Consider the following 21,151-nt stretch of genomic DNA (forward strand, 5'->3'; position numbering starts at 1 on the left):
TTTTTTTGTTTTTTGTAAAAACAAAATTTATTTAAATAATTTATTTTTATTTTCTTAACTTAAAATACATATAGAAAGATTAAAACTTCACTTAGTGTGCTAATAGAAAGATAATAAGAAGTTGAAGATAGTGAAAAAACTTGGTTTTTTTTCTGTGTCCAAATCAAATGAACCAAGTCTCTATTTATAGAGAAAAAAAAATCATGAATTTTGGTATTTTTATTTTTTTTTTAAAATTATTTTAAAACGAAATAATTGATTTCCAATTATTAAAATTTTTAAAAACCGGGAAACCAATATAGTCGCAACACGTGTCCCCCATCATTTCAGAATTTTCCTTCTCTCTCCGTCATCTGCACTTCACGCATCCTGTCTGCGCGTGTGCTACACGCGCCATATTTGGTCCAATTAAGCCGAGACACGTGGCAGATCCGGCAGGGTTCAACTGTGTTGAATGCATTCAACCTCTCTCTCATCCATGTCACATTCAACACACCATTAAACATACCATTGGAATGGAAAAGCTTGTTGAAACTCACATTCAAGAGACCATTACCTATATATGATGTTGTTTTGATAGGGTTTGGTTATTTAAAAAAATTTAGGTTCATTAAAAGTGGGAGTACTCAAAGATAAAATTTGTCATGGACAGAAGGCGTTATTGTTAACTACTTGTTAGTATTTTATGTGCTTGTAAAACAATCATGTATTCTTTACCAAACTTTTGGATGGTCTTTTATCAGGAGAGGAGCCAACAATGTTGCTTACCTTTTAGTTAGAACGCTATTGTCTTATGATTGTCGTAATTTTTTTTTAGGGTTAATTATGTTTTTGGTCCCTACAAAATTGTGACCTTGTAAGTTTAGTCCTTACTTAATTTTAATAGCATTTTTAATCCCTACAAAAAATTTCTGTACTCAATATTAGTCCTTACTCAATCCAAATTTGTTAAATTTATGCTTAAACTCTTAAGTTTTTCAACAATTTTTTACGGGCGTGTTAAGAACGTTATTAAAAGGTCCTCCGAAAAAAATCTCGCAAAAATTTGATTTCTACGTCCATATTTTTGTTACTTATATCTTAAACTTTTGTCGTTTTAAAAAATTCATATTTAATTTATTTCATGTTAAAAAATTATAGATTTTAGTAAATGAACCTTTCATAGTGTTCTAAACTTGTATAAAAAGAATCGTTAAAAAATTTAAGAGTTTAAAGATAATTAAACAAAATTTATTTTAGCAGGGACTAAAATTATAAGTAAATTTTTTTTTGTAGGGATTAAAAAAGCTATTAAAATTAAGTAAGGACTAAACTTAGAAGGTCGCCATTTTATAGGGACCAAAAACATATTTAACCCTTTTTTTTATCATTCCTTCATATATTATTGATGAATAAAATGAGTAAAATTGGTTGACGTAAAAAAACATAGTTATTAAACTGACAAAACTCTAACTTCTAATTGTATCGGCGGCTAACATGTATGAGGTTAGTTCTTTTATTTTGTTTGTTTTGGTCAAACGAGATGAGATTCCAATAATAAAAAAACGGAATAACCAACAAAACGGTTAAAACCACGAATCAAATACAAATGAAGCTTTGAAGGATTAGCCCAAGTATTACACACTCCTGCGCGTTAGTGTTTATTTGTATGAAGATAGTTCGTTCTATAAGCATCATAAATATCTAAGGATCATAGGTTTTGTTTAAAGGATGGAAACAAAGTCACCCATCTAGTTGCAAACTTAACCACTTCTTTTAAGCCCTTTGGCGGTACTTGAACCCTCAAGCTCTTGTAAACCAAATCTCGTCTTTGCCTTGTTCATCATCTTTCATAAGAAAAACAATTTAATTTACTAGACACTTGACCCGTGCTACCGCACGGGTCATACCACGTAGAAGTCAATCAAATCAATCGCAATAATGTAAAACAGATTTAGTTAATAGAAGTTTTATCGCAATAATCCTAGAATAATGCATAATGATTTATTGCAGCCATAAAAGCAATTAGTGCAATTTAAATGTATTTTTCTAAGAATGTTTTTAGTTAATATCATCATTGAAGTCATGAATGCTTTCAATAGGTAGTAATTGACAAAGCAATTAGTGCATACTGCATAAAAGCAATTCTTATTCGAAGAAAGTTTTTCTATTAAAAGTAATTTTTATTAAAAGCAATTACTACCTATTTATTGCAGCCATAAAATCAATTAGTGCAAATTAAATGTATTTTTCTAAGAAAGTTTTTTTGTAAAGGAATTATAGCTAGGTATATTCACTCGCATGTTTTTAATGTGAATGACTATAGTATTCTATTGGTAGTAATTCCTATTTATTGCAGACATAAAAGCAATTAGTGCAAATTAAATGTATTTTTCTACGAAAGTTTTTTGTTAATATCATCATTGCAGTCATGAATGCTTTCAATACGTAGTAATTGGCAGAGCAATTAGTGCATACTGCATAAAAGCTATTAAAAGCAATTCTTATTCGAAAAATATGCAAGTTAAAAGTTTTCAATTGCAATCAACTACGATTTCATCAATTTTTTTCTTGATGCAATATATTTTTTGCCACTAAACAGAAAATTAAAGATGCTACGGCACGAAAAAGAGAGCAAACTAAACTGGAAAGACAATAACATAAACCGCATTACATACTTTTTTTTGGCCTTTTTTTACCGATGCAAAGCTGATAATATTTGAAAATAAAAACTAAATTATTCTTTCTTTCAAAGAAAAACTTAAACTATTACTAATAAAAAACTCCAGTCATGTGTTTATCAACGCTTGGATACGATAGCATATTTTTTGTCCACAACGCACTTGCACTTGAAAATCAACACGTCTCCGACCTCAATACCATTGGCAACATAAAAACTCATCCAACCTTTTCCGAACATCACATTTGGTATGGGGTCGTTTGTATATTTGAGTCTCACAGGAATGATATTGTCATAAGGTCCGCACAACATGACGTAATCGTGATGTTTCACTCTAAGGAATTTACCAAAAGTATCAGGTAGTTCCTAAAAAAAAGAAATTTTTTTGTTAAGGACAGACAAAAATCCTTTATTATAGCATATATCTAATTGAATAGCAACAAAAAAAACAATAAACAATCTTCGGTGATTTCGTCGATCCATATCCAACGATAGAAACTTCAAAGGTACAATAACACGATGCTGCCGCACTCATGGAATGATAGGGTGGATAATCAGCTAGAGTAATGTTATGAGCAAAAACAAAGATTTGAAATCTACTTCCACCAAGGTACTGGAAAGCAATAATCTTACTTCCACTAAACTCGTAGAATAATCGCAATGCACTCCAACCATCTGTCAAAAACGGTCGACTAACTGATTTGTTGAACATGACGTTATGAGTAATCCCATCACCATCTAGCAAGTGCCATTGCTCCGGTAGCTCGTAGAAATTTTCAGCAACGAAGAATGGTTGGAGTTCCCCGACATCCTAGAAGTTAGGCAGAAAAAGTTTACGGAATAAGTTTACTGAATCTGTTCATCTTATTTAAATAGAAAAAGATTAAATCATCAAGTGAAACAAACCTGATTTTGTACATGCACTGTGAAGAACGAACATTTAACTTTAGTGGTAAAATTTGGGGGAAACTTCACCTTTAAACGCATATCTTCCTATCACTCTATTTCGGATAGCATTAAGAGTTAGGAGACGATAAAATTTGGTAAACGCATATCTTCCTATAACTTTAGTGGTAAAATTTGGGGGAAACTTCACCTTTAGCAATCGTTAAGAGTTTCTGTAGATAAAAATGATGGTAGGAGACGATAATGGTAGGAGATGATAATGGTATGAGATGGTAATCGTTAGGAGTTATGGTGATTTGATTAGCAATAACTACGTTTTCAATGGCCATTATGACATATCTGTATGAGAGAGGAAATGAGTAGTTTGAAACATAGCCTTTGAATCAACGGCTGAGATTAGATTAACAATGAATTTAAATCAACGGCTGAGATTAGATACATGTTTAGGAGGGAAAAAAGCTAGTGATTAGGGCAAACATGCTAGCTAATCAACTCTAGCTTTTATAATAAAGGATTTTAGATTTAAAATTAAAAAGATAGTGGCACACACAAGATGTGTGGGACCCACCCAAGGTCCCGAAAGAGAATGAGAAAGAGTAAAGACCCCACCCACCCTACCACAACACAACACAACTCTTGCCTTTAAGCTTTAGTAACAACAAGAAACGAAAGACGAATTACTGGAATCTACTCCATTTTCATTCTCCTTCACCGCCACATAATATCCCTACCCTCTTTCCATTTTTCTATTATTTTCATTTCATTTCATTTTTTATTTATTCATTTCTCATCGCAATTTATTATAAACATATATATAAACCTATCCTCTACCCTCTCTTCTTCTTTTTCATTTTCAACCAACACATTCGCCACCACACTTCCATTCTCTCTCTCTCTCTCTCTCTCTCTCTCTGTCACACACACAACAAATTCTCTTCTCTGAGTTCTCTCTCTCTGCAAAACGATGATGCTCAACGATGAATGGATGAGAGCGGCGATGAAAGATGACACGGTGGTCGTCGAGCTTCTGTTACGGCTGAAGCAACCTGTTGAGACCAAATCTCAAGGTGTATCGTTCTCCTGGGGACACAAACAACGGCGTTCAAGATCGAGGCTAACCGCTTCCGTTTCTCGCTGCGACCGTGCTGTTTCAACTAGATGCAGTCCTACCACTCCTCTCTCTTGGAGTGGCGGCGCTTCGCCGTCTGTCACTGCCGAAGGTTATGAAGATTCAAGCCGTTGCAACAACGCTGCTAGATCCAAGGTTCTATACTTTCTTCACTCTATATGAATTTTTTGTTCGTTTCACTTTCTCTCTATTTATCTCGTTCTCGTTCCCTTTCTCTTCATCTGAATTCTGTTTCTGTTGTTTGACTGAAAATTCTAAAAACGCCGTGTAACTCTGCGTCTCCGCCATGGAGCGATGTGGTTTCCGGCGGTTGAAACGGTTTTCGTGTGTGTCAGACATTTTTGCTTTCGAGCGAAGTTTCTTTTCGTTTTGACGGTTTTACCCTTGATCTCTTTATTTACAGGCCAAAAGCCGGTTGCTTTTCGCGTTTTCCAATCGCGCATTTCGTTTTCGATTTTCCGCTGACACTTGATACTGACGGAAAATCTGTCAATTTTACTATTTTATTTTTCATTTATTTTTTCTAAGGAAAAATGACGAACTCACCGAAACCGTTTGATTCGTTTCAGTTTTTTTATCTTTTTACTTTTTTTAGCTGGGGGAATTTTATGTTGCGATTTACGAACTTGCGTGTTTCCTTAAATCTTCGATAATTTTCAATATGAAACTAGTTACAAACCCGTGCTTCGCACGGGGGTTAGCTACTTTTTTGACAAAATATTATATCAGACGGATAGATTGCGAAATGACACATAATTATAAACCATAACACAATATTTGGAAGCATAAAAGCCAAGTTTATAGTATCGTCAATCCATGTTGAGTTTAGAGAATCACATTAGAAAGGTTTTAAATCATGGTTGCATACTTGTTTTAGAAGTTTACACACGTGCATTAGGAAGTCAATCTCCTATAAAAATATTTGGGAGTTGACTAATTAAGAAATTCTGAACTTGAATTAAAAACAGACCTGATGATAATTGATAAGAATATAAAATGATTGATGTCATTTTTATAGAAATGCATACCTGAGAAATTGCAAATATGCGGAGATCAACCGGCTTATACATTTTCCCACTACAAAATAGATTTTCAGTTTGAGATGTCAACATGTAATCACTATAAAGAACAGCTAAGAATGCAGAAGCCATTGAATGTTGCAAAGAGTTCCATGGTACCACCTAGAATTTTGTAACTTAATTAATTTTATTTTCCCCAACTTTTTATCACTTGAAACCTTAAAATTAGGTGACTGAGATGTCAACATGTAATCACTATAAAGAACAGCTAAGAATGCAGAAGCCACTGAATGTTGCAAAGAGTTCCATGGTACCACCCAGAATTTTGTAACTTAATTAATTTTATTTTCCCCAACTTTTTATCACTTGAAACCTTAAAATTAGGTGACAACAACTTTACTTTTAACTTGAACACTTATTACTTGCATTTAAAACCAAAATGATTTTACCCTTTTTGTTGACCGCAAACAAACCAATTTGTAGATAGTTGGAGAATAGAGTTGATCATCAATACTCGTGCGAGCCATCTCTGCTCACTTTCTGTTATTTGTTTTGATTTTGTATATTTGCACATGTTTTCCCATAATATATGTATTACGTTCTGATTTAAATCATTACACAATACTATACATTTAATGTTTATATCTGATGGTTAATAAAAATAATTTTGTAATTCCTTCAAAAAAAAATATTAATAAGACTTTTTTTTTAGAAGACAATCTTTTATATATTTAAGGATCATATGCACATGTAAAAGAACTCAATATAAACTATACATTCAATTTCTTTTATATATTTAGTTTCTTTAACATGTTTAATTATAAGTTTTTATAATCTAAAACGGTACTAATTTTGGGAGGAAGAATATTAAAAATGTTCATTCGATTGCTCGATTTATAATCAGGCTAATCTAAGTGAATTGAGTTGAATAAAGAATACTATATTCATCAAAGATATAGAATAGGTGAAGTGTATAAAGGACTAAAAGCAACTAAGCCACTTTGCAACAAATGAAGGAAAAATCTACATATCACCACTTATTACGAAAATGTCATTAGTTAGAATATCCAAATTTGAAGACAAATTAATTTGAACATCTCAATCATTCAAATGATTTTCACAGTCACAACAATTAATTAATAAAATAAAATAAATAAACAATTAAAGTTAACATGAGCACACTATATCACAAGAGATCCTCACACTTTCTTCAGATGAGGCCTATTTTTCCATTTACACTCTCAAACTGTACACAACTCAAAATATTGCAACATATTTATTTGCATGCTGCTGAATAATTAGTGGTACAGTAATCTGCATTATATGATATGATATGTACTCAGAACTTGGCCTACACCCCCCACATGCAATTTGAAATTCAGTTAATTTAGTTTAGTTAGTTGCTACTCCCGTAGATTTGTCTTTAAACATTCTGAAGCTTAACGCATTTAGAAATGCTTTTAAATATTGTCTAGATGCCATTTTCCAATCTCCTCTTGTCTTCATCATTGCCTTAAATTCCTCAAAACTTACTCGACCATCCTTTAACAAAACAATATTAGATGTTATAAAAGAGTAACTAATATAACTAACTTCTAACTAATCATAACTAACTTGTATCAAACTATATCTAACATATATCTTACCTTATCCAAGTCGACATCGTTGGGAATGCTTCTGTGAGATGCTCATCATTTCCAAGCCTTCTCATGTGAACACTCATTGTGATGAACTCTTCACATTTGAAGGTGCCATTTCCATCAAAATCTGCCAGTTGTCATCAATTAATAACCAAGTTCATTTTTTTCATTATAGTTACAATGCTATAGATAGAAAAAGATCATATAATTTGTTAAAGCTATCTGAATCTGGAAATAAGTTTTATATTTGTTTTGGATAATGATGGAAATCAGCCAAAGCTTTCCTATGAAGGAAATCAGGTTATATTCGGTTAGTGATTAACTGCTGCAACTATGTAGCACTGACACGCCAACACTAATAATAAACTGCGAAAATAAATTGAGTGTAATCACACATGTTGCTGTCATGTCGGACACCAGACACACCTTCAATAAAAAATGTCAGTGCAACAGAGTTTGCTATCATTTTTTTAACACAAAATACACTACGATGCCGCAAGAAGGCAATCTATGTTTAAATTGATTGTTTCTTAATCTCTGTGTCGAAACTTAAAAAGGCCAAAGATTAGGAACAGAGGGAGTAGATGATGGGAAAAAACCAACAATTTGTCAAGCTTAATATGAGAAGATGGATTAGAAAGTAAAATAGGGAATGAAAGTGTATATAGTTGGATGATATTATAACCTTCACATTTTCTCCAATTCTAGCATTCTTGTCAACAATTGCTCTTTTGATACGGGAGTTTCTGCCAATACCAATTGAAATACTGCCTTTAGCAGCCAAAAAACTTTTATCAGCTTCTGTCTGAAAATCAGAAAATCAATGTTGCAGTTAGGATTATTTCCTTGTAACTTACACAAGCCAATGAATGAATTGAGCTGCGTCTAAGCATTTCAACTGCTTTCTTAAGTCAAACATTATCTGTTAAATAAAACTATAACAATGATCAGTGCAAGTAGTTTTAAACTGCATTTTACCTCGTATTAATCTGCGCCCATCAACAAAGTGTCTTCAATAATCGCACCTCCTGATATGCAAGAATGTAGCCCGACCACTGAATGGAAGATTTTGCAGTTCTAGGAAACAAACAAAATTAAAGTTTCTCACAATTAAATCCATTTAATCATATTTGACATCTTTGTAAAGAAAAGTATAAATCTCACATTCTTTTAAACAGATTCAGAAACAATTTACCTTAATCACACATCCTTCCCCGATAACACTATCAGTGATATCAGCATCAAGCATCTTCGACAGAGGCAAATATCGCAGTTGAGTCTAAATTGGAGATGAACGATCATAGAAACTGAAATTAATGCCCAAAAATGATACACACTAATGACCAAAAATAACACAATCATGACTCATAAATCAACTTACTGATGTGATTTTTAAGAAAAGCATAAATTATTTTGTGTTAGATTAAGCTAATAAAAATCATCTATCGAAAATAATTTTCAACATAAGCTACTGAAGACAACCTTCTATTTTGATCAATTCTTAGAATCTCATTTATTTAAAAAACTGTCACAAAGAAATGATCAAATTTCTTTCCACTTCACAACTTATCTGCGGGAGCTATAAAATTAGAAGCAACTTATATATGATTGCCAATTGTTAGCTTTCATGTGAGCAGTTGGTTAAATATACCAAAAAGGATTCAAAAATTGACAATGTGATCATAAGTCTACTTCAATTGAGAGGGAGTTATGGTACTAATGTGCATTTAAAGGTGTCAGAGAACATTTAATATATAAGAAAACCATGAATTGAAGAAACACTTTCTTGTCAAAAAGTACTTCCAGTCTATCCTTCTCTGTGCCTGACCAACACTTTTTGTTCTTTATGTTATGTAATGGAGTTTTCTATTCACATGTAAATAAAGTGTTTGGAATGTCTATTATTAATTAGAAAAATAAAGAACAAAAACGAAAGAAAAGAAACATAGTTGCAAAACTCCAAGGGGTTGCATACACATGATAAATTGAAACTTCAACAGAAAAAGAACATGATCACCATGCTAGAACTGATGATTCATGGTAGCAGCAACGAAGAACAACATAGAGATGGCAACCCAAAAGTGCTACAACAAACAGAATGAAAAGCACTCTCAGTGTAATCAAGCTTCAACAGTTTCAACATTGAACATTCCAATAAGAAAAAATTGCAAGCCAAGACCTTGACGACAGTAACACACGAAGCATCACAAAATTTTGAATCGACTCAAGCAGCAATTGCAATCAGATAGAATGTCTTCCATTAAAATAATATAGAAGAAAATGAGAACATGAAAATTGAAAGAGTTACATATATAAAGCCTTACACGAAGAGTTTCCCATATTGCTTCATCACTCATGCTTTCTTCATCCCCTGGCATTAGAGCTTTACACATTCTGCACATATAACAAACATGAACGACCCGTGAGTGAGAAATGGGAGGGAGGGAGGGAGGGGAGTAATGTTCTTTGTCTCACAATTCATTCATAAACACATTTTACCCAAGGTAAGGCTCTAAGCTAAAAAGGAACTCACCATGACTTATTCTGAACACTCTCAATAGATTATGCTCCAATTCAAAGCTCTTGCCATTGCTATCCCTTCAGCCTTCTTCTCTTCTCTTGCTCTTAAAATCATAGCTTCAAACATATGCTTCAATCCTTATCATTTCAATCCGGGCGGTGAACCAAATATTTCAACATGAACATTCCAACTACATTAGAGCAGATTTTTTATTCAACAACTGAAACTTGTAACTCAGTTTTCTCCATCATAACATAATTGAATTAAGCAATTCCAAAACCTATTTCAAGTTAATTTCTGTCTTCTTTCTAATGGTATAAGTCCTACTGCAAACTGATGTATGAACAGAGAGATATGACAGAACATTCCAACAACAGTTCAAATTTTTACTTCAGCAGCACAAACTTCCAACTCAATTTTCTCAGTCATAGAATAACAAAATTAAGTTCTTCCAGAGCCTATTTCATGTTAAATTTTGTCTATTTTCCAATGGTTCAATTTTCACTCAAAAACGATGTCAGCACAAGTATTTATGACCATTTTTCTAACAGTAGGTCTATACGAATTTTAACCAACATTTCTTAAAATTCCACCATAACCAAACAAATCCTTCTCTATCAATTGGTTTGTAATTGCATTCCTTTAACAAAATCACACAACCAAATCAACCAAATATTTTTTTAAAATTCCAAAACTCAAAAGAATAACTAAAAGTCTTGTTCCATGCCAGAAACTCCTCCACCACAAACCAAAAATTATCAATAGACAGCATGAACAAAGGATTTTCCATACACAACTCACTAAAAACATACACAATCTAAGGTTCCTTTCAGATCAACAATATGCTCAATGTAATTCAAATGCTTCTCAAAGATTCATTGCATAGAAAATCTGCATTGATGCTATACCATAAAAGTACTTCTACACACAAGATTACAGAGCGAAAATGCATTTCTTTAACAAATCAACCAAATTTTTTTTCCAAATTCGAAAAATCAGTTGAATAGTTAAAAGTCTTTCTCATTATCATTGAATTGCCTTAACATTAACCACAAAAATTAAAGTCTGTTAACAACACAAACATGATTAGCACAAAACATGAGATGTGACATTGTAACTTTTGTAAGGCTTATAAATAACCATCAGTATCAATTAGATTTTAATAAGGCAAGTTCACAGTCGCTAGTAGTCCCCTGAGTTTGGCAAGTCACATTCAAACTCATAAGATTCAAATTCATTTCAACACCAAAGCAAAGCTTTTAACAACATTGCCAAATTTGAACCATCATACACATAAGAAAGGCAATAAATCTTTAATACCATTCCCAGAAATAAATAAATCAATACCATTTGCAAAACTTTCAATAACATCACCAAATTTTAACCATCATAAACCAGTCATTGGGAGTGTATGCTTAAGTTGTCTGCTGCTTGATTTAAAGATCACTGTTGATTTCCAAATACCTCATCAAAGACTTATCTAGTTGATTTTTCTGTGGAAGCACAAGATTTCAATGTTTATTAACATACTCATCTAAATTCTAAAGCATTATGGTCACCCTCTTCAACTTCATCAATCCAATCACAAGAAGAAACAGCCAAACAGAAGAGAAAAAAGATGTCCTTGATATATATATTGCACTAATAAACTTGAATCAATTGAAGTCAATAATTTGGTTTCCTATGACAGTGTTAAAAAACTTACACTTTAGTAGGAGATGAGGTTCTTTTGTACTTAAGTATTCCGAATATATCCATGTAACAAAAACTGGAATAACTCCCAGCAAGAAAGACACCTGAATGCATAATAAACAAAGCTCCATCACAAAGTTGCCAACATCATAAATATTAAATATTAAATGACTAACAAATAAAAGCTTTAGATCCAATTTTCTTATACTCCATGCGAAAATATTGAAACTTGAGTTGAACATCACAAAATTTGACATGCATACACTATTTTTTTTCTCTTCATAATTACACTGCCATTCACATTGAAGTTAAAATTGATTGATTTTTCTAAAAAATATGATCATAATGCATCAGATTTAGCTACACAACTCACATCATCTTAATCAACAAATTAAAATATCTTTCAACACAGTCCAGATCACAATAATCAAAACTACGAACTATACAAATCAACTCAAACAATCATTCAGTTTCAAATGAAAAGCTTAACTAAAAAAAACTTACCATCGCTAAGGCACCAAGAGACTTGCGCTTCTTAAATACTTGCAGAAGAAGCTCATCGTTGACCATAAAAATCCTTTGTATGCCATGAAAAACTTGAAAGAGTTGATACCTGAGATTAAGAAACATAGACGAACTACCTGAAATTAATTCCTCCAAACTCATTTAAATCACAACAATTCAAGATACAAAAAAAAGGTAATAATTGATTGAAAACTATAGGATATGATATAAAGTATAAACACTTTTTTAACATATTCTTCCCCATAACTCACCAGCTTCAAATCCTCTTCATAATCTTCAATGTTGAAATTTATATCTGCCTCTACTCCTCTGAACTTAATTGCAGCTCTATCATATGCACTGAGTAGAAAAAACATCAAAAATTTATTATATACTAAATATATGTATGTATTTTTAACCATAAAAGAATGAATGAAATTTTATATGAATTAAATTAATGATGACTCACCAAGCAGCTGCATGAACCAAAGAGTACTGATAACCCCCCGAAAAAATATTCTCAACATTAAAGGACAGACCTGAAACAAATTGATTTTCAGACCATTCATCATAAAACAATTACAGCATCAATATTTTAACCCTACAATTTTTACATTCAATTTAAATATAAATTTACATAGAACATACCTTATGGGATGAAATTATCATAGATTAAAATCTAGAAGTGTCTTGAAAAAAAGAAAAAAAAACAAAAATCAGTAAACAACTTAAAAAATAAAACTAATTAACTGAAAATTAAAAAAGTTGTAGCTAAAGAAAAAAAGCTATTTGACAATACTGGCATAATTTTACCAAATCAGATACAAAGGAAAATGGTTGATATTAGACTGTAACAGAGACTACCATCCAGCACCATTCAGATCAAATTCAACCATGTCCCTATGTATCTTCTTAAACAGACATTTTTCTAAAATATTTCACAGAAACCATCAAACAGAAATGATTTACAATCACTTGTACAAAAATTTACCTCCAATTCTTCTTGTTTCTTCCTCCAATTGCAAACCCAACCCCCATACTTTCAATTAAGCTTTCTTTGAATAAGGAGACACACATGCAGCAACTTTAATTAACCCTTCATTGAGAAATTGAAATTGGGGCTGAAAAGGATTAGGGTTTGGATGAAATTGAAATTGAAATGTAAATTGAGCTTGATAGAATAAGCTTACCTTAATTTCCTTTGCTTCTAAAATCGGTGCAGATTAGAGTGTTGGACGGCGAGGTCGACGGCGGCGATTTCTTTCTCTCGTCCCTCTCCTCTTCCGTTCTCTCTCGTCGCCCTTCTTCCTCTCCCGTTCCCGTTTCTCTCGGTCCCTTTGTTCCCTCTTCTTTCTCTCGTTCCGTTTTCTCTCTTCTCTCTTCTCACCCTTTTCTAACGACATGCAATTTCTCTCTTCTCTCTTCTTTTTCTCGTCCACCCTTCTTCCTCTCCCGTTTCTCTCGTCCCCCTTCTTTTGTTTTTTGTTTTTTTTTCTTTTCACATATATAGGCAAGGGGAGTCCAATTACCAATTTACCAAAATGCCCCTCAGAAGGGCAAAAAGGTAATTTCCACGGACATTCATTTTCTTATCTAGTTTAGTAGATGAAAAATTGAAATTTTGGTGACGGAAATGCCCCTGGATGTTGTTGTTGGTGGCATCTGGATTGGCATGAGGTCAGCAGTAATGAAAGAGGAAAGAACGTGTGGCCTTTTGTTCTCACTTGCTTTCATGTTTCTTACCTCTGTTATTTTATTGTTGATTGACGAAAACACCCTTCCTTGTTCCTATTAAGATCGCAAATCCACTTTTTCTACTTTGACTTAAAAAAAGGGAAATGCAAAATATGTAATTTGACCGGTTCACCTAATGTAAAGAATTTTCGTATTCGTTTAATTTTAATTTAATTTAATTTAATGAAAGATTGTTTTAAAATGAATAAATAAAAATTTGGCTTGCGGTTAGATCGAGGGTGTTTTGGTCAATTGAAAATAGTAGTGGTTAGTGGGTCCCAGTGAGTTAATGTTTAAGGATTGCTTGGTGACTGCAATTCCTTCCTGACAGGGGGTTAAGATTGTGGCGCGATGCTGCTTCGTTAATCTCTTCCATGGGTCGGGTCTGTCTTATCTATCTCCTATGGTTTGATTGGGACATTGGGTTGGGGTGATTATTATTATTGGACGTTCGGTAACTTAAAAATAAATGATGGGAAGGAATTTAATGCAGATCTAACAATGTTTGATTTATTTACGATCATGTTAACCAATTTAGTAGTAGTAATTTTTTAGTAAAGTAAATTTGTTTATCTGTCTACTGCACTGAAAGTCAGGATTTTTTTTTTTTTTTTCATTTTGGTTGTTGGCATTAGAGTGAAAGTCATTTGGAGGAGTTTCTCGTGTTGAGAGGTGCAAACAAACGCGCAACACAAGAAGCATTATGTGTGTGTGTGTGTAGTAGTAGTTAGATGAGGTATCAATATCACGGGGTTGAAAGTGATTGAAGGGAAGGGGTGAGGGTTGTTAAAGTTGTTGTCTTAAATATGAAGGAAGTTACTAGATTACAATCCCCTTAACATTAGGGGATTTTGTTGGGTTGGGTGTGCAAAAGGAAGAGAAGAGACAAAGAATCTACGGCCTTTGCTTTGGCCCACTTCAGTCGTCGGTAGCATGCAGCAGCTCGCTGTGCTCATCTGATTGTCTCATTTTGTTTTTCTATATAAGCTTATCTCCCATAATAAACAAGTTAGAAAAAAAATGAAATAATAGTATATCTTATATTATTATAATTTAAATTGAATGAAATTGGAGAGAGATCGATCGATCGATCCAAGTCACGTGAGCATTCCTAATAAGATCCCATCACGTGCTAACGCGTGCCTATAGTAACGCCAGCTGGGCTGTCCTATGTGGATTAGTTTTACATCACAACAAGAAGAGAAAGAAGAAATAAGAATAATCAATGGACTGTGTATACGTGGGCCTCAAAGTGGAGGATATGCCAGCTTCGTTGTCTTTGTCATTGATCTTAAACGTGTCCCAATTGTATAAACAGATCGATGGTAATTGCCTCCTTTTGATTTTAATATTATTTTTTCTCTTTTTATATCATATAAGTAGCACAATTGTCAAGCAGTTGAGCAACTTCTTTGTAACATAATTTTTCCATTTTACCTGGGTTATGCTGACATATTCGGTCTCACTCTATTCATTTTCTTATTTCTATGTTTCTTCTGACTTCACTTAGTCCAAAAACTATGTATCTTTAAATTATTCATTTGGATCTCATTCAATCCCTTTTATATCAACCTTCACCATATGCCCATTATAATTGATGCTTAAAAATACTGATTTTTTATTTTTATTTTTATTTTTATTTTACAGGCTACTGCTACAAGTGGATACACTAGCAACTCTGCCTCTACCAAAAGGTGCAAAAGAAAAAAGGTAAAGCTACTTTTGTTTATTTGATTCTCACTTTTTTTTTCTTCCTTTCTTTTCAATGAAGCTACCTCCTTTTTTACTTCAAAAAACAATTCAGAATTCGACTATTCAGCATGGTTGAGAAGCCATTGCTTGTGACCTTTCAATTCCTATTGACATGTTCTATTATATGAATATTATTAATTAAATGATGATTTTTTTTGCCATTCTTCAGTCTTTTGCAGAATTGAAGGAAGAGGAGAGCACTCTCCTAAAGGAAAGGATACATTTAGAAAGGGTAATTTTCTGATCTATGTATGTTTTTTTTTTAGGCATATGTTAAGATGACATACTCATTTATCAATATATCAATATTGTTTTCAGGAGATAGCAACTAGAAATGCAAATTTTGAGGTGATGAGAACTACGAATGAAAGTTTGAAGAGGATGAAGGTATATAAACAATTTTTCCTTGTGAGTCATATTAGATTACTTTTCTGACATGTTCATTTCGTCTGGTACTTACTCCATTTTTTTGTATTCTCAGCTTGGTTTCGGATCAAAATCTCATAGCAAGCCAAGTTGTTCAACATCCGTTGAACTGCGGGGTACGCTTGCTGGTCAACCCCACCAGAGAATAGCACCTTCTGAGGTCCTCACACGTGCCACTCAAGATGATACTCGTTCACAAGCATCAGAGTCTAGGCCAAACAGGATTGAGTCCACTGGAGAAAGTGTTTTCATGATACCAGATCTAAATATGATGCCATCTGATGATTGTATGAGTTGAGATAGACCTACTTTGTTCAAGACTTATGGAACAATTACTCTGAGCAATGCACAGGTCGATAGAGAGCATTTTGAAGACTCCATCCAGTAGAAACCGGTGGCCATGAGAAACGTTGCTTGATGCAACTACAATTCTTGTGAAGGGAAAACAAGTCGAGCGGTAAAAGGGGATATTTTCTCGGGTAGTGCTAGCCATAAAAGGCTGTAGAGTAGAGATACTATACTACTAGAGTCGCAGGTTCTTCCGATTCGTGTAAGATAAGTACCAATGTACCATTCTTTTGTTGGTTAAATCTTTTCGATTTCTTTAAAATGTCTTCAAATTTATTTACAAATTGCAATTTTGAATGATTGCACTTCACTCTGCAAGTTCATGTGTCTTGTCCTTCGGTATATAGGATGTTTCATTTGTCTGAGTGTTCATTTGAAGCTCACACCTCTTCTGAAAGCTTAAGTGTCACAAATGTCGGTCCATATGTTTTTTACAGGTCCTTTTACCCCGACAATATGGATATGTGGAGGACCCTAGTATGCCAGATGTGTACAATAGATCACTTTGATCAATTGCTTACAGTAAACCGAAAATCACTCAAAATACCAAATGACAACCTATGTTATTCTTTAGAAAGTAGAAGCTCGTGGTCATATTTGTTTATCATGAGTGAGATGATGTTCAACAAAAACAAAGGAAATGAATTGATTTCAGTTTTGAGGCTTTTTTGGATGAGTTCAGTTTTGACTTTTTTGACGTTTTTTTCTTCTTGCATTTGTTTCTTTTTGAACTGGTACCATGAGATAAATTGAGAGTATGTTTGGTATGGCGTTTGCACATGTAAAATCATGGCAGAAAATCACTTTACTGCAGAAGCTATGTTTTCCAGCTTCTGCATTTTCAGGGCAATTGGTCATTGAGACAAACATTGCACCGCTAAACCAAATAGGCAATGAAATCAAATGGATCACTAGTTAGGTTGATGATTGTAAACGTCTATTTTGTGCATGTATCTTATACAAATGCAAATTGGTACCAAAATACAAATTAATAGTTGATAATAATAATTGACTTTCATTGATAATAGAACAGGATTGCCCAAAAAATAGTGGTAAATTAATCAGAGAATGATAAAAACGAAAATACACTTAATTAACAATGGGTGTTCAAGAAATTTGTGTGACTTGGGTCTATCCCTTCCAAAAAATTAAGAACTTGGTCTCTCCTAATCAATTTTGCCTACTGATTTTTCATTGAGTTTCCTATTTATCCAGTAGCTGTCTATTAATATAATTGTCACCTTAACACATAATTGCTGCTTGATCATATAATAAGTGCAGCGTAATGATATAATAACAATACTAGTAAGAGGTCCAACAATCTTTTGAGAAGTTTTGAAGTGTCGGTTCAGCGCAGAATTTGTCATGTTTTGGAAAACAAACAAGTTGGCTGCAGAACTTAACTAGTGACTTTGTTGGTATTAATCTACATTATTTTATTATTGGTTAGGTTATATTTATCTTACATTGGAACTTCGGATCGTCATATTCCTTTTTTCCCAAAGACTCAGAAGGTTAACAACAATAATCTATATTATTTTATGTTTAGTAAAATAGTTCGGATCCTAATGATCAAGCTGAAACATATAGAGTGCTGTTGGTCCTTGCTCCTTTCCACATTGTTGGAGTTTGATCTTCTATATATGCATATCTAAAGTAAACAATTCATTTTATAGTGCAAGTGGATAGTATCAACTACACCCTCCGGTCACTAATACTCCCTCCGTCCCTTAATGTAACCACCCATTTGATTTTATTTTTGTCCCTAAATGTAACCCCCTTTTCAAATTACTAGATGCATTTATTACTTTTTTCCTAAACATACCCCTAATTAATACTACTAACTTATCTTGAAATATGAAAAGTCAAATTTAATACACATACAAACAAAGGACAATTTGGTAATATTAATACACAAAACAGACACATTAATTACACTGACAACTTTTCTTAAGAAATGTGAAAAATGCAAAGGGGGGTTACATTAAGGGACGGAGGGAGTATAAGCAAAAATCCACTTTTGAGCTACATTCAATTAATGATGTATGTGACATATAATAAAGACTACATACATCATTAATTGAATGTATCTGAATAGTGAATTTTTGCTTATATTAGTGACCGGAGGGTGTATTAATTAACAAATTAAAAATGGATTATGTTAACTTGTGCCCTTAGGACACAAGTTAAGGATCTAAAAAAAGAAATAAAACATAAGTTTTGTATTGAAAAAATAGGTTTTAAACTTTCAAAACATTGATTGCACAATTTCCATAAATTAATTTTTACAATTGGCTTCTAAACTTGTGCCTTAAGGACACAAGTTAACATTTCCCATTAAAAATAGGTATTGTAGATGCATTATAGCAAATTGCGTATTGCTAAAATAACAATCTTTAATTTTTCTCACTTTACACTTTAGTCACTTCAGAGAGGATTGTTAACACGATTGTGGAAGCATTTATAAAATTTATAAACAAATCATAGGTTTAGATTAGAGACCATGTTCCTCATCTCGGTTTTAATTTTATTTTTAAGCCTGCTGACACTTACCCGCTTTCAGAAGATAAGTTTTTTTATTGTCTTTTCATTTTAATTGAGCTGTTTTGAACGAATTTTTTACCCGTTCTCTGCACAGTTTATGGTATCTCACCCAACAAAAACCTGTGACCAAGCAAAAGGAGATCAATTACTCTAAGGAAAACAGCAATGAGTTGCATCTTAAATGGTCAAAACTCAAAAGCAATATGCCCTGGTTTTGTTGGGACAAAAACCAAGTCAATGAAATTGTTCCTAAGCCTCTCGTTTTTCTTTCTCACGTGAATTGTTGTTCCTTTGGCGGTACTTTTGTGGCCGTATAACTACTTCATTTCATACAAAGATGAATGTGAAATGGAATGGACCAAAAAAGAATAAAGTAATAGAATCAGCAAAAGAGGGCTCCTATTGTTCATAAAAAGGAAAAGACAAAGGAGGGCTCCTATTGATTAAAGTCAATTTTTGGTTCAACGAGGATATAAAAAAATGACAATTTTGATCAAAAGAAATATAAAAATGACAATACACAAAATTAAACGTCAGTTTCTTTTTTGAACAAAAATACTTGTAAATTAAACGTCAGTTATACTATTTATTTATAATTTTGCTCTTGAAATATATTTATTTAAAACTGTTTTATATATCTTTATATAGAATTTAATTTTACTTGCACCAAAAAAAAACAATATTAATTTAATTTTGCAAATACTTTATGAGATTAGATAGATTATCACAATCAAAATACTAGTGTCAAAAGATGGTATGATATACGCATAAGCTATAGCTATTGTTTATGATTATTTTTTGACAAAAGCAAATTGATATTCTTTCATTCAAATTAATAGAATACATTACATACAATAACATCATCAACATCACTAAAAACGTAAAGGATGGATCTGCGAACAAACTCATATCACTTAAGTTAATAGCATACAACGGCAAAATGCTTACAAATAATATGATAAAATCTAAATCACCAGAATATTCATGCTTCCGGATCTGCAACGTTGACACTCAAATCATTGATTGAATCTGTGATTGACCGAAGCTGATATTTCAATAAGAATCAAACGAACAGCGCAACAAGACATGAAAGCAAACAACGCAGCACAAGACGACGAACAACACAACGCCGCACTCAGACGATAAAATCACGAGAAAACACAAAGAAAAACCTGATATATGTGAAAATCGCTAATTTAGAATGAAAAAGGAAAAAAAGATGTAGATGAGTTATTCTATGTCAGAAATAACTTAAAACCAACCACTCTTTAATGAGTGAAAAAGAACTTAAAAAGAATGTGAAGTTTCTATCACTAAAAAACATCGGCTAGTTATTGACCTATTGTTTATGATTATGTTAGTGGGATATCTCCCAACTCCTAAGACAAAATTCATTTACGGTCCTTAAAAAAAATATTTATGGTATGAGTTTTTAGAGAGAAATTGTATAGTAAAAGATAATGTATGAATATTTTTTTGATCAATAAAAAAAATCCTTACATTATTTCTTCATATACCGTTCCTCTCTAAATCATGTATGAAATTAGTAACGGCGGTATAGTAGGAATAAATAAAATCATGAAATTTGGTGTAAGGTTATAAAGATAAAAATGTAAATTTGTTTTATAATCTTTCATTTTTCTTGTGAATCATGCATATATGTATGTAATTAAATCACTATCATCCCCTATTTTGAACCAAACATATATGTGATCATAATTATTCCCATCCTCCATTAAAGATCCTATTTTCCCCTCCCATTTAACCAAACAAACCCAAGTTGAGAAATTATTATTCCTTATCTTTCTCTTTCTTCATTCTTTTTTTAAAGACTTCTCCTCCTAAACTCCGAAATATAGCCTAAGAGAAAACACAATAAATCAAATAGAAGATAGGGAGATTGAAATTTTCTAGATACAACAATTGTCGTAAGACGTGTTGGGATGACAAAATGAGTCTACCTATTACGTCTTGCCTTATCATTAACATGTCTAAAGTGATGCAAACAAGACAAACCAACTAAAAGTATAAAGTTATCCTTCAAAAAAAAAGGTATAAAGTTAAATTTTTAAAATAAATATTAATAAAAATACAAAAACAATTAAAAAGTGTAAAAATAAAATAAAGAGTATTCACTTTCTTAAAAAATAAATAAATAAAGAGTATTCACTAATAAGTAGGGGTGTTTGTGGTCCGGTTTGGATCGGTTTTGAGGTAAAAAAATCAACCGATCCAAAATAAAAATCACGTGCGGTTCGGTTCGGTTTGGATGATTAT

General features: G+C 32.6%; 2 protein-coding genes and 1 long non-coding RNA gene across 11 annotated transcripts; 1 reads left to right on the plus strand and 2 right to left on the minus strand.

Annotated features, from left to right (window-relative positions):
* Window positions 1-2,779: 2,779 nt before the first annotated feature.
* On the minus strand, window positions 2,780-3,466 carry LOC146942419 (uncharacterized). Its single transcript, XM_085758044.1, has 2 exons — window positions 3,117-3,466; window positions 2,780-3,025 (listed from the first exon to the last, which is right to left on the minus strand). The coding sequence occupies exons 1-2, from the start codon at window positions 3,369-3,371 to the stop codon at window positions 2,780-2,782; spliced, it is 501 nt and encodes a 166-aa protein (XP_085614170.1). The 5' UTR covers window positions 3,372-3,466.
* A 948-nt stretch (window positions 3,467-4,414) lies between these two features.
* LOC146942420 (uncharacterized) lies at window positions 4,415-17,006 on the plus strand. The gene is made up of 5 exons (XM_085756388.1): window positions 4,415-4,829; window positions 15,452-15,514; window positions 15,726-15,788; window positions 15,875-15,943; window positions 16,038-17,006. The coding sequence occupies exons 1-5, from the start codon at window positions 4,530-4,532 to the stop codon at window positions 16,278-16,280; spliced, it is 738 nt and encodes a 245-aa protein (XP_085612514.1). The 5' UTR covers window positions 4,415-4,529; the 3' UTR covers window positions 16,281-17,006.
* Window positions 6,902-13,547, minus strand: LOC146942421 (uncharacterized). 9 transcript variants are annotated; one of them, XR_015032685.1, is made up of 15 exons: window positions 13,261-13,547; window positions 13,062-13,166; window positions 12,719-12,759; window positions 12,540-12,609; window positions 12,343-12,430; window positions 12,071-12,179; window positions 11,580-11,670; window positions 11,222-11,367; window positions 9,887-10,064; window positions 9,678-9,747; window positions 8,549-8,632; window positions 8,332-8,430; window positions 8,039-8,158; window positions 7,360-7,480; window positions 6,902-7,255 (listed from the first exon to the last, which is right to left on the minus strand). It is a non-coding gene; the product is annotated as an uncharacterized LOC146942421 (long non-coding RNA). The 9 variants fall into 9 exon arrangements; XR_015032688.1 differs by having other exon boundaries at window positions 8,549-8,660; XR_015032691.1 differs by having other exon boundaries at window positions 8,549-9,437.
* Window positions 17,007-21,151: the final 4,145 nt, after the last annotated feature.

The sequence above is a fragment of the Medicago sativa genome, chromosome 3 (genome assembly GCF_051527215.1).
Source record: "Medicago sativa cultivar Bolivia chromosome 3, Bolivia_mono, whole genome shotgun sequence".
Classification (NCBI taxonomy): domain Eukaryota; kingdom Viridiplantae; phylum Streptophyta; class Magnoliopsida; order Fabales; family Fabaceae; genus Medicago; species Medicago sativa.